This window comes from Lepidochelys kempii, chromosome 4 (genome assembly GCF_965140285.1).
Source record: "Lepidochelys kempii isolate rLepKem1 chromosome 4, rLepKem1.hap1, whole genome shotgun sequence".
NCBI classification, from domain to species: Eukaryota; Metazoa; Chordata; order Testudines; family Cheloniidae; genus Lepidochelys; species Lepidochelys kempii.
This window is the reverse complement of record NC_136383.1, coordinates 39,514,448-39,525,817: the sequence shown is the minus strand read 5'-3', so window position 1 is coordinate 39,525,817 and position 11,370 is coordinate 39,514,448. Positions and strand designations below refer to the sequence as shown.

General features: G+C 38.2%; 1 protein-coding gene across 7 annotated transcripts in view; it reads left to right on the top strand.

Moving 5' to 3' along the window:
- BBS7 (Bardet-Biedl syndrome 7) overlaps window positions 1-11,370 on the top strand; it is a 43,424-nt gene that overhangs the window by 3,107 nt on the left and 28,947 nt on the right. For 6 of the 7 annotated variants that reach the window (XR_012158547.2, XM_073341032.2, XM_073341035.2 and 3 more), the window contains exons 3-6: window positions 454-516; window positions 2,194-2,369; window positions 9,836-10,022; window positions 11,284-11,356. Coding sequence is in view for 6 of the 7 variants with exons in the window: in XM_073341032.2 (XP_073197133.1) it covers window positions 454-516; window positions 2,194-2,369; window positions 9,836-10,022; window positions 11,284-11,356 (499 nt within the window). In the remaining variant the exon portion in view is untranslated. The remainder of the gene's footprint in view (window positions 1-453; window positions 517-2,193; window positions 2,370-9,835; window positions 10,023-11,283; window positions 11,357-11,370) is intronic. The other variant, XM_073341033.2, reaches the window with a different exon arrangement.

Here is an 11,370-nt window from a genome sequence, read left to right as displayed (position 1 = left end):
ATGATTTCTGTGTGGGGAAAAAAGTATCAGAATAGATGAACTCTTAAGAAACAGTTATATGCTTTTCATTTCTGGTAATAAGTAAAGGATGAGCAATATAAAATATAGAAAAACTTTTAGCAAAATAATACTATTTTTTCAAAGATTCTGTTATATGACAGATGTTCTTTAAAACAACAAATACGAAAAGGGTTGAGGGTTAAATAATTGCAGAGTAATCATTTAGATTTTAAGCTCTCTGACTGAAGGACTTTCTGTCTTTATATCTATAAAGTGTTGTGTGCTCCTGTGATATAGTATGATTATTAAATCTTGTAGTAGTTGGTAATGCTTACTTTCCATACTGCAGATGCACCTGACTAGTATAAGGAAAGTTCTTCCTTTTTAAGATGTAAACTAATAATCTTTGTAGGAATAATGCTGATATAATAATTAAGCATTACATTTTTGCAGGTTGTCATTGGAGATCATGATGGTGTTGTTACATGTTTTGGCATCAAAAAAGGGGAAGCTATGGTAAGTTCAACTATTTATGTAATTGTTTTATAGTGATTCTAGATCAGTAATTGGCTTCCAAACTATGATGACAGGTTTAGAGTAGCAGCCGTGTTAGTCTGTATCTGCAAAAAGAACAGGAGTACTTGTGGCATCTTAGAGACTAACAAATTTATTAGAGCATAAGCTTTCATGGGCTACAACCCACTTCATTAGATGCATAGGATGGAACATATAGTAAGAAGATTATACACACACACACATAGAGAAGGTGGAAGTTGCCGTACAAACTGTAAGAGGCTAATTAATTAAGATGAGCTATTATCAGCAGGAAAAAAAAACATTTGTCGTGATAATCAAGATGGCCCATTTAGACAGTTGACAAGAAGGTGTGAGGATATTTAACATGGGGAAATAGATTCAATATATGTAATGACCCGGCCACTCCCAAACCCAAGTTAATGATATCTAGTTTGCATATTAATTCAAGCTCTGCAGTTTATCGTTGGAGTCTGTTTCTGAAGCTTTTTTGTTGCAAAATTGCCATCCTTAAATCTGTTTGTGAGTGGTCAGAGAGGTTGAAGTGTTCTCCTACTGGTTTTTGAATGTTGTGATTCCTGATGTCAGATTTGTGTCCATTTGTTCTTTTGCGTAGAGACTGTCCAGTTTGGCCAATGTACATGGTAGAGGGGCATTGCTGGCACATGATGGCATATATCTTATTGGTAGATGTGCAGGTGAACGAGCCTCTGATGGTGTGGCTCATGTGATTAGGTCCTATGATGGTGTCACTTGAATAAATATGTGGACAGAGTTGGCATCGGGCTTTGTTGCAAGGATAGGTTCCTGGGTTAGTGTTTTTGTTCTGTGGTTGCTGGAGAGTATTTGCTTCAGGTTGAGGGGGCTGCCTATAAGGGGGCTGTCTAAATGGGCCATCTTGATTATCGCTACAAAAGATTTTTTTTTCTCCTGCTGATAATAGCTCATCTTAATTAATTAGCCTCTTACAGTTTGTATGGCAACTTCCACCGTGTGTGTGTGTGTGTGTATATATGTATCTTTTTATACGTTCCATTCTATACATCCAATGAAGTGGGCTGCAGCCCACGAAAACTTATGCTCCAATAAATTTGTTAGCCTCTTAGGTGTCACAAGTCCTCCTTTTCTTCCAAACTATGTCAGTAATGACTTTTTAAAAATAGTAACATCTGATATTTAAGTGACTTTGTAAACAAATTGCTCTGTAGGAGCTAAAGTTGTGGATAGCAGGACAACTTACAAAAACAACTTTCACAGTTTGTAATTTGGTAGTGTGTCTAAGTTAATTTTACATGTCCATAAAATCGTTTTTCATTCCTAGAGACGATTCCTCTGGAATCAGCATGCAGCATGTATGTGCAGCACTGTACAGAAGCTTGCACTACAGCTCTCTGTGCTGTGCTTCAATAAATAGCACCGGAATCTTAAGTATTTTATCTATTAGCTTTTAGAGCACTGAGCTGATTTATAAAATGCCTGATTTCTTCACTGATACTGAGGAACAATGTATAATAAAATCTCATCAGGTATACATGTTCTGTAAAATCACTGCAATTATGTCAAAAGTCCCAGTGTAAATTTAGCATCTTTTGTATTTAAAAAAAATGCAAATACAGTATTGAAATAATTCAGTATCACTTTCCTTTTTGACTTTCACAGCCAGTGTTCAAGACGCTGCCAGGGCAAAGGATCACAAGGCTGGAGCTGGGAGGAGCTCTTAATACGCCACAGGAGAAAATTTTTGTGGCTACAGGATCAGAGGTTAGAGGTTTCACAAAGAGAGGGAAGCAGTTCCTTTCATTTGAAACTAACCTCACTGAAAACATCAAAGCTATGTATGTGCAGTACTTTGTTTTTCATTATTATTTCATGTTAGTAAAACTAGTTTTAGTTTTTGGTTCTGTGAAAGAATTTATCACATTAGTCTAAATTGGTTTCCTGGCAGGTAGCTCAGGAAAGTGGCAGTCCGGATTAAGTATCTCCCAACTAAGTGCAGTATACTATTGTGTTTTAATATTTATTTTTTGTATCACTTTTTAAAAAAATTTCATGTACTCCTAGCACTCAATTTTTTTTCTCAAAATGAAATTTTAGCGTTTATTTTTCTGTACAACCAAATAGTTGTATTGAATTTTTCTCTAAATAGTATCTGTGCAGGATTTTAATTCTTAAGTCTCTTCTCTCTATCCCAAGATAGGCAGAACTCCTGTAAAGGTATCAGTAGCAAGTGGAAGAGTGAGCCCATTACAACTGCTTGTCATTCATTAACTTAACTGCTGCAATTGAAAGCTTCTAGTCAGCTCCTCTTCATCCCAATCAGCCTTGATGACATACAGTATTCTTTTCTTTTTGTTCTTCCTTGACTTCCAATCAGGCTTGTAGTAGTTTTGTAATTTACTTTTCTGAATTTTTTTTTTTCTGCATCCCTTGCTTTTGTTGGCCCAGGAGTGCTGGCAGGATACTTGGCTCTGGACAGCTTAGAGGAACTTAATGACTGCACTACAGAAACATAGGTTTCAGAGTAACAGCCGTGTTAGTCTGTATTCGCAAAAAGAAAAGGAGTACTTGTGGCACCTTAGAGACTAACCAATTTATTTGAGCATAAGCTTTCGTGAGCTACAGCTCACTTCATCGGATGCATACTGTGGAAAATACAGAAGATGTTTGTTTCTATACACGCAAATCATGAAAACATGGTGTTTATCACTACAAAAGGTTTTCTCTCCTCCCCACCCCACTCTCCTGCTGGTAATAGCTTATGTAAAGTGATCACTCTCCGTACAATGTGTATGATGATCAAGGTGGGCCATTTCCAGCACAAATCCAGGGATTGAAGTGTTCTCCGACTGGTTTATGAATGTTATAATTCTTGACATCTGATTTGTGTCCATTTATTCTTTTACGTAGAGACTGTCCAATTTGACCAATGTACACGGCAGAGGGGCATTGCTGGCAAATGATGGCATATATCACATTGGTAGATGTGCAGGTGAACGAGCCTCTGATAGTGTGGCTGATGTGATTAGGCCCTGTGATGGTGTCCCCTGAATAAATATGTGGGCACAGTTGGCAACAGGCTTTGTTGCAAGGATAGGTTCCTGGGTTAATGGTTCTGTCAAACTGGACAGTCTCTACGTAAAAGAATAAATGGACACAAATAGATGTCAAGAATTATAACATTCATAAACCAGTCAGAGAACACTTCAATCTCTCTGGTCACATGATTACAGACATGAAAGTTGCGATATTACAACAGGAAAAACTTCAAATCCAGACTCCAGCAAGAGACTGCTGAATTGGAATTCATTTGCAAATTGGATACAATTAACTTAGGCTTGAATAGAGACTGGGAGTGGCTAAATCATTATGCAAGGTAACCTATTTCCCCTTGTTTTCCTAACCCTGCCCACCCCCAGACCGTTCTTGTTAAACCCTGGATTTGTGCTGGAAATGGCCCACCTTGATTATCATACACATTGTAAGGAGAGTGATCACTTTACATAAGCTATTACCAGCAGGAGAGTGGGGTCGGGGGAGAGAGAACCTTTTGTAGTGATAAACACCCATTTTTTCATGATTTGTGTGTATAAAAACAAACATCTTCTGTATTTTCCACAGTATGCATCCGATGAGGTGAGCTGTAGCTCACGAAAGCTTATGCTCAAATAAATTGGTTAGTCTCTAAGGTGCCACAAGTACTCCTTTTCTTTTTACAGAAACATAGTGCTTAGTTCTTTTTTGCTTATCTCTGGGTCCCTTTGTTTTGGTGTTTCAATAAATATGTTGAGGCCTGGGCTGTGAGGCTTCTCTTTCTGTGGGAATAGTTTGGGGGTGGGGAGGAAGGGGAGAGAAGGGAATGTAATGAAAAACCATTCAGTAAGGAAACCATGTGCCCTAGCTGACAGGGCACTGAAATGAGAGTTGGAGACCTGGGTTCTGTTCTAAGCCTTGCTTTTAATCTACTGTATGATCTTGAGTACTTTGGATGAGTCATTTTACTTTTCTGTACCTTTGGTTTCCTTATCTGTAAAATGGGTATTATACTTTGAACTACAGAGGTAGTAATATTATATAAGTGGTGTCCATCTAGCAGAAAATTGTCACGTTTGCTGCATTCTCTGTCCTAGGACTCAGGTCTGCTGTGCTGGGATGCCAGGTTTGTTTGAAGATGTAACTCCAGGTACTCAGTGCCTTGAGCAATGCCTCAAAGTCTTCTTCAAGGCACCCCATATAAATTTTCATCATTCTGAACTAAAGTGTTAAGAAAGTAAAATCTTTGAAAAGTATGCCTGGACTTAGCTGTGGAGCTCTGTGTCAGCACCGATCCAGGTTCTCTCTTGGCTTGGCAGAGTAGTTTCATCACGCAAGAGGCCTTTGTTGTGCCTTAGGTTCTGAGAGCACCCTTAAGCTCTGAGTCCCCAAGGCCTTTCAGGTCCTGGTGCTTGAGATGGTGGTATTGTGTTCTGGCTCATTTGATGAAGCATCACCTCCACGTAATCATCACCACCAAGAAACACCCAGCTGTCTTCCCGACACATCACTGCCAAAGGTTCTAGGCATCACTGCATTTAAAGAATGGGGATGACCTGCTACTGCTGCCTTTAAGGGCCTTGTGCCCTTGCAAACAGGTTTGGAACAACTGCTGAAGAAGGTGTGGCAAACGCTTTGCACCATAACTCCTCACTTAAAGACTGCTGAGAAAAAGTATGTATTCTGCTGACTGTATCCCTCCCCGCCTAAGAGCTTGGTTGTCATAGCTAGAAGAAGTCTGGCTAAACATATGGCATTGCACTCCAGAAACCTGAGCTTTGGTACAAGGTCTAATTTGGATACTTAGTGATGTGAACTAATAGGTCTTTGTGGCAATAGGGCACATTAAATTTTGGAAAAAGTCTGTGCTCTTGTTAAGATTCTTCCTCAGGGCAAATACCAGGATAATAAAAAGCTAATACAGGGTGCAAGGACCTGGCATCAGACGCTTGTGGTCTTTGATGCAGGAGATATGGAAGAATGAGTTTTGTGGTTAGCTAACTCTTCTCTGGGGAGATTTTACTTCCTGCTAAAATCAGGAACTGAATGGAAGATTCTGAGAACAGTGGTTAAGTTCAGAGTTGGTACATGATTGCCAGTGGATATGTGGTGTGCATTCTTACTGCTACTGCTTCCCTTAGAGATTAAAAACCTTAAGAACTTGGGAGTTGTGCCTGATCCATGCTCGGGTGCTGAGACCCAGGAATGAGAATCCTGTAAGTAAAACATTCTAACTCCAGAGTGACCCCAAATTCCTTGTTCAGGGGCATATTTGGGGATAGAAGGACAAGTCCCACACAATACCAGTTTGAATGTACCTTATCTTGGAAATGAACAACTATGGGGCCTGTTTAATACAGTAAGGAGATGGGAGGAAATACATCCCTCTTTTGTGGTGCACAAGACAAAACTTAATTTTTATTTGTATTGGGCCTTAAGTATTTGATGTCCCATGTTGGTAGTGCAGTATCAGGGTTAAAAATACTTCAGAGTACAGGTATCTGCATAGATTCAGGCACTGGCCCATTACCGTGTTTTCATTATGTACTGTGATTTAACTGTTAAATATTTGCAGTTATTAAGCTTTGCATTTGGTTGTATGTGTACATGGCACATTTCAAAGGAAATACAGTAGTTTAGAAATTGTGAACCATTGATTAAAATATTCTAATGTGCCAGAAGGCCTGCTGGGCTTATTTTGCACTAAAATGTGATGATTTAATCACTGCCTGTATGTAAAATATTTAGATTTTTACAGTGAGTAATGTTAGTATAATGTGAATTACATATTTTAGATTAAAAGCTCAGGGCTTGTCCACACAGTGGGGTAGTGCAGGGGTTCTCAACCTTTTTCTTTGAGTCCCCCCCAATACTATTAAAAACTCCATGGCCCAGCTGTGCAACAACAACAGTTTCACTGCATATAAGAGCCGAGGCCGATGTTATGGGGTAGCAAGGAGGGCAATTGCCCGGGACCCCACACCATAGGGGGCACAGTGAAGCTAAGTTGCCCAGGCTTTGGCTTTAGTCCCGGGTGGTGGAGCTTGGCCCTGGGCTGCAGTCCCACGTGACAGGACTTTTTGCCTTGGGCCCTAATGAGTCTAATGCCAGCCGTGCTTGGCGGACCCCCTGAAATCTGTTTGCAGCCCCACAGGGGGCTCTGGACCCCTGGTTGAGAACCACTGGTGTAGTGCACAGTAAGGGGATGTGATTTCTAAAGATCATTAACATGTTGCACATTAACTGGTCCATGCAGACCCTGCTGGTGTGCATTAAAAGTTCCTTAGTGCACTTGAACATAGTGCTGTTAAAACATTCAGCAGTGCATTCAAGTGCACTGGAGAACTTATAGTATGCACCAGCAATGTCAGCACAGACCAGTCAGTGAGCTCCAGAAATCACACCCCTGTAGTTTGTGTTGCTGCACTATATAGACATGTCTTCAGAGGGTGGATGCTCATCATTTGCAAGTTAGTTCCATTTCTGTAACCTGTATCCAACTAACCAAACGCGTTTAACTGTTCAGGTTGAGGAGAAAGCCTTGACATTATAAACCAGTGTACAACATGCTTTTTGCTAGCTGAAGGCTAAACTGAAATAATATCAAGAAGTTCAACCTTCTCTCCAAACATGTGTATCAAAACTAGCGCTCCATTCCATGTTCATGTAAATATTAACTTAATTGCCATATTTGAATCTTACACCAGCATGAATGTAGAGTTCATACAGCAGTGGCTGAAGGTGCTCTGCTGGGAGACCTGATTTGTTTCTCTGACTCGGCTTTCTTTTCTACCCATTCTCCCTAACCCATCCTACACCCATTATAGCTCCCTCCAGGGTCTTGATCAGTCTCACTATACTTCCATTAGTATGGCCTTGGAATGGAGTACAATTTTTGTTGTTGTAATAAATGGGGTTCTCTTTACAGTCTTACTGCTGATTTTTTTTTTTTAATGTTTTTCTAATGTTTATTGAACATTCCACTTGGGGTGCTGGGCTGACTTGACTACTACATGGAGCAAATGGCAGAGTGACTAGTGCAGCAGGATATGTACAATAAAGGCATGCAGGGACAGTATGCTAATAAAAATTAAAAACCATGTTTTAAAAATATTTTCTCCATACTTTAACTTGGAGTGGCCTGTTAGGGAGAAGAAACAGGATTTAGAGCAGTCAAAAACACTCTTAAAGTATTACTTTGTGTGTATATGTATCTGTATCTATACACACTTGAATAATAATTATACCTCTTTGTCTATCTGTCTGTTGTCATACCTATAGATAAGGCTTTTATAAAGCCCTAAAGTAAAGAAAAATGTTACACTGTCAGAATCCTGTAAAATGAACTAGAACCTAGTTTTATTTAATTAATTAAATAAAATTTATTTAATTTAATTTAATGTTATTTAATTTTGGCCACCTCCTTCACTGTAAATCTTCTTCCTCCCGCTTTACAAAAAGTGTTTAAATGTAATTTATCCACAAGATCAGAAGGGGACCAACTTTGTAAACGTCTTGGCAGGAGGAGTGAGTAGGAAGGGAAGTTGGGCTCTGCTTCAACTCTTTTTAAATCCGCGGAAGTCTTTCTGCTGATGTGTGAGAGTTGGATTGAGTCCCCTCTGAGAGCCACAAGGTGGCAGTAAGTGAAGAAGTGAGTAATTTTAATACTGGTATGATAGACAGTCCTGTTATGCAGTGAAACAAATGGAGCTCGCCATTGAATTGCCACATTTATTAATGTAGACATAATTTTTGAAACGGGCTGCCAAAAAACAGATCGGTATGCTTTTCTTTTTTGTATTTGTCTTCTCAATGAATATTCAGTATAACTTTTTAAGTCGCTCTTATAAGTAACCTAGGAACATAAATATTAAATCTACTTAACTTTATTCTCAAAGCTTCATTCAGTACAAAATATTTGCAACTTTGTGACTCGGTTTAAGAAAAATCATATTGAACTACATTTAATCATTTCATTGCTACTTACGTGGTAGGTGAGGCAAAACATCATTCCAAAAGTGACCTAAAAGTTTTGGTTGACTGAAAAATGTTAATTTTCTGTGTTGACTGAAGATATCCAGAATGTAACACTGCAATCCATCATATGTGATGAGACTCCTGATACTTAGGGTGTTGCAGAATGCTGCATTGTGGAATGCTTTCAGTGACCAGTAAATTAACAGATATTCATGGGGGAGGAGTGTAACTTTACATAGGACTTGTTTACACTCTAGATTTTAGCTTTTTGATCAATGCAGTTATAATGGTACAAACCCCAGTGTGTACACAATACATGGTTGTAATACATGTCCACAGTGGAAGTTTGAACTATTATAACTATGGCAGTATGGCTTCACTGGTGGCTAAAACCTCTATAGACAAGGGATTAATGCCTCAGTCACTCTTAAATATAGAATTTAGGCTCCTAAAGTAACTTGGGCACATTAGAAAATTTACCCAAGGCCTTAATTAAAACTTACTTGTGTGCAGAATGCCACCCTTCTATTTCAGCATTCTAGTTATGGTGTGTCATTTTAACTCAAGAGTCTGTGTTCACTCAATTGTTGTTTTTGCTTTACAGTTAATCTTCAATGTTTAATTAGTTTTTTGGAGTGTTCCTCCAAAGTCCAAAAGGGTTACTGCTCCATCATACTTAAATTTTCTACTCCCATTCATTCTTTTTTTTTTAAACTGAGCCCTTTCTCTTGCTCACCTTTCACCAAAATTTTATCTAATATATTTACCAAAAAAACCTAAATCAAAACAATGCCCCCATGCACCCAGCTTATATTGTGCTTCTAAAAATGTATTTTAAAAATGCCTTAACTACTTCTCTTAAGACACACATGGAGATCATTTTTTATGTTCTCTCATCCTGTTCTAGAAGGCTTAGGGGGAATTCTGCCTGAACATGCTTTTATCAAGAGGGCATTTCTTTTCTTTTAAATAATTTTGTTTCTCTTTAAATTTATATTATGAAGTGTATTAGTAAGGTCTCTTTAGCATTTTTTGTCTGCAGACCCTTTTGCAGAGATGAAAATAAACTACAGAAAAAAAATAAAGGAATGTAAACTATATGATTTTATAGTTTGTAGAAAATAACAGGTTTAATCTATTTAAACAGATTAATTGCTTATTTTGCTCACCTAAGGCCTTGAATATACAAACAGTTATACATGTGTGTAACTTGATCCACATGTATATTGGGGTCTAAGAGAATATCACTATAACTTGAAATGCTGACAAAATTAAATACTTTTCTTTTTCTCAGGCATATATCGGGAGCAGATCTCTTTCTTTGTGCAAGCTATATCTATAACCATTACTGTGACTGCAAGGACCAGCACTACTACCTGTCAGGAGATAAAATCAATGACGTCCTCTGTCTTCCAGTGGAGAAACTGTCTTGCATTAGACCAATATTGGCATGCCAGGATAGAGTCCTTAGAGTTTTACAGGTTAAAAATCTTTGCTTTTTTGTCACTTCCTTTACTAGTACCATAGAACCTCACTAATTCACACTAATGACTAAAAGATCCACTGTGAATTACTGATTTTTGTGAAATGTTAAGTAAGCACACAAACACTATTGTAAAATATCCAATCTAACACATCATGAAGTATGCTTTGTGTATTGGCTATAAATATTCTATAGCATATTTTATAATGTAGAAGACGTCTACTACTACTACTCTTAAATCTGCTGAGAAATGAAATGAGTGGTGTTTTTATAAGAATTACCATTTGTAGGCTAGTGAGGTAAGGATCAGTGAAATTCTGCTAAAAGGTAGAGGTAGGGGTGAGGGTGCACTTGCTTAGACCTTGATCCTGCATTTTACTCACATGTATCGTTAACTTAAGCTATAGTTCCTTATAACTTAAGTGAGTCGTCTCATTGGTTTCAGTGGCACTACTCATATGAGTAAAATTTAAACCCATGTGTTTGTAGGATGGGAGCTTATATCTGTCTCTCATAGTATATACATTTTCAATTTGAATAAATCACTTCAAGTTTTATTAATTAATGTTATGATTTATAGAGTTATGAGAAAGATAATTACATTTATACCAGACATGCCAAACCCGTGAAAAAAATGCAGAAATTTGGCTTGTTTTTGGCTTAATTGGCTTGTGAGTTGCTTGTTGGCTAGCTTTTGGCTTGTAGCTTGTTGCTTCTTTTTTTTTGATTGGCTCCTGGCAATCAGGAAGAAGGGGGGGGAGCAGGGGCAAGAGGGGGAGAGAGTCAGGGGTGCACAGCAGGCCCACCACAGTCCCAGACTGCACGCTGGGGGGAAAATCTAGTCACGTAGCGTGTTTGGGTTCTTAGGGATTGGCTTGTTTTGGCCTTGTTTTGAAATGGCATTAGCTTGATTGCTGGCTTATTGTGAAAGTCGCGGTGTTTATTTACCACGTGACTCTTGGCAGCTGTGTTGGTACATGAATTTTCAGGTTATATTGCCACAAAAACTGAGTTTTAAAAACACTAGAAATACATTTTATTTAACATCTTTTTAAAGAAAGTCAGTCTTGTACTCCATTTATACACTTCACTGTTCTGTAGTTTTTGAAAGATTACCAAAACATGCATCACATTTGGATAACTAAAGTTTATCCATAGGTATAACAAAGAATACACATACTTATGCAATTTTAAGTGATTTTTTTAATGGGGTTTTTGGATCATTTTAACTTTATTTTTCTTTCTTTCTTCATCTGTAGGGGTCTGATTTGCTATATGAAGTGGAAGTTTCTGGACCACCTACTGTTCTTGCTTTAAACAATGGAAATGGTGGTAACTAGATCTTA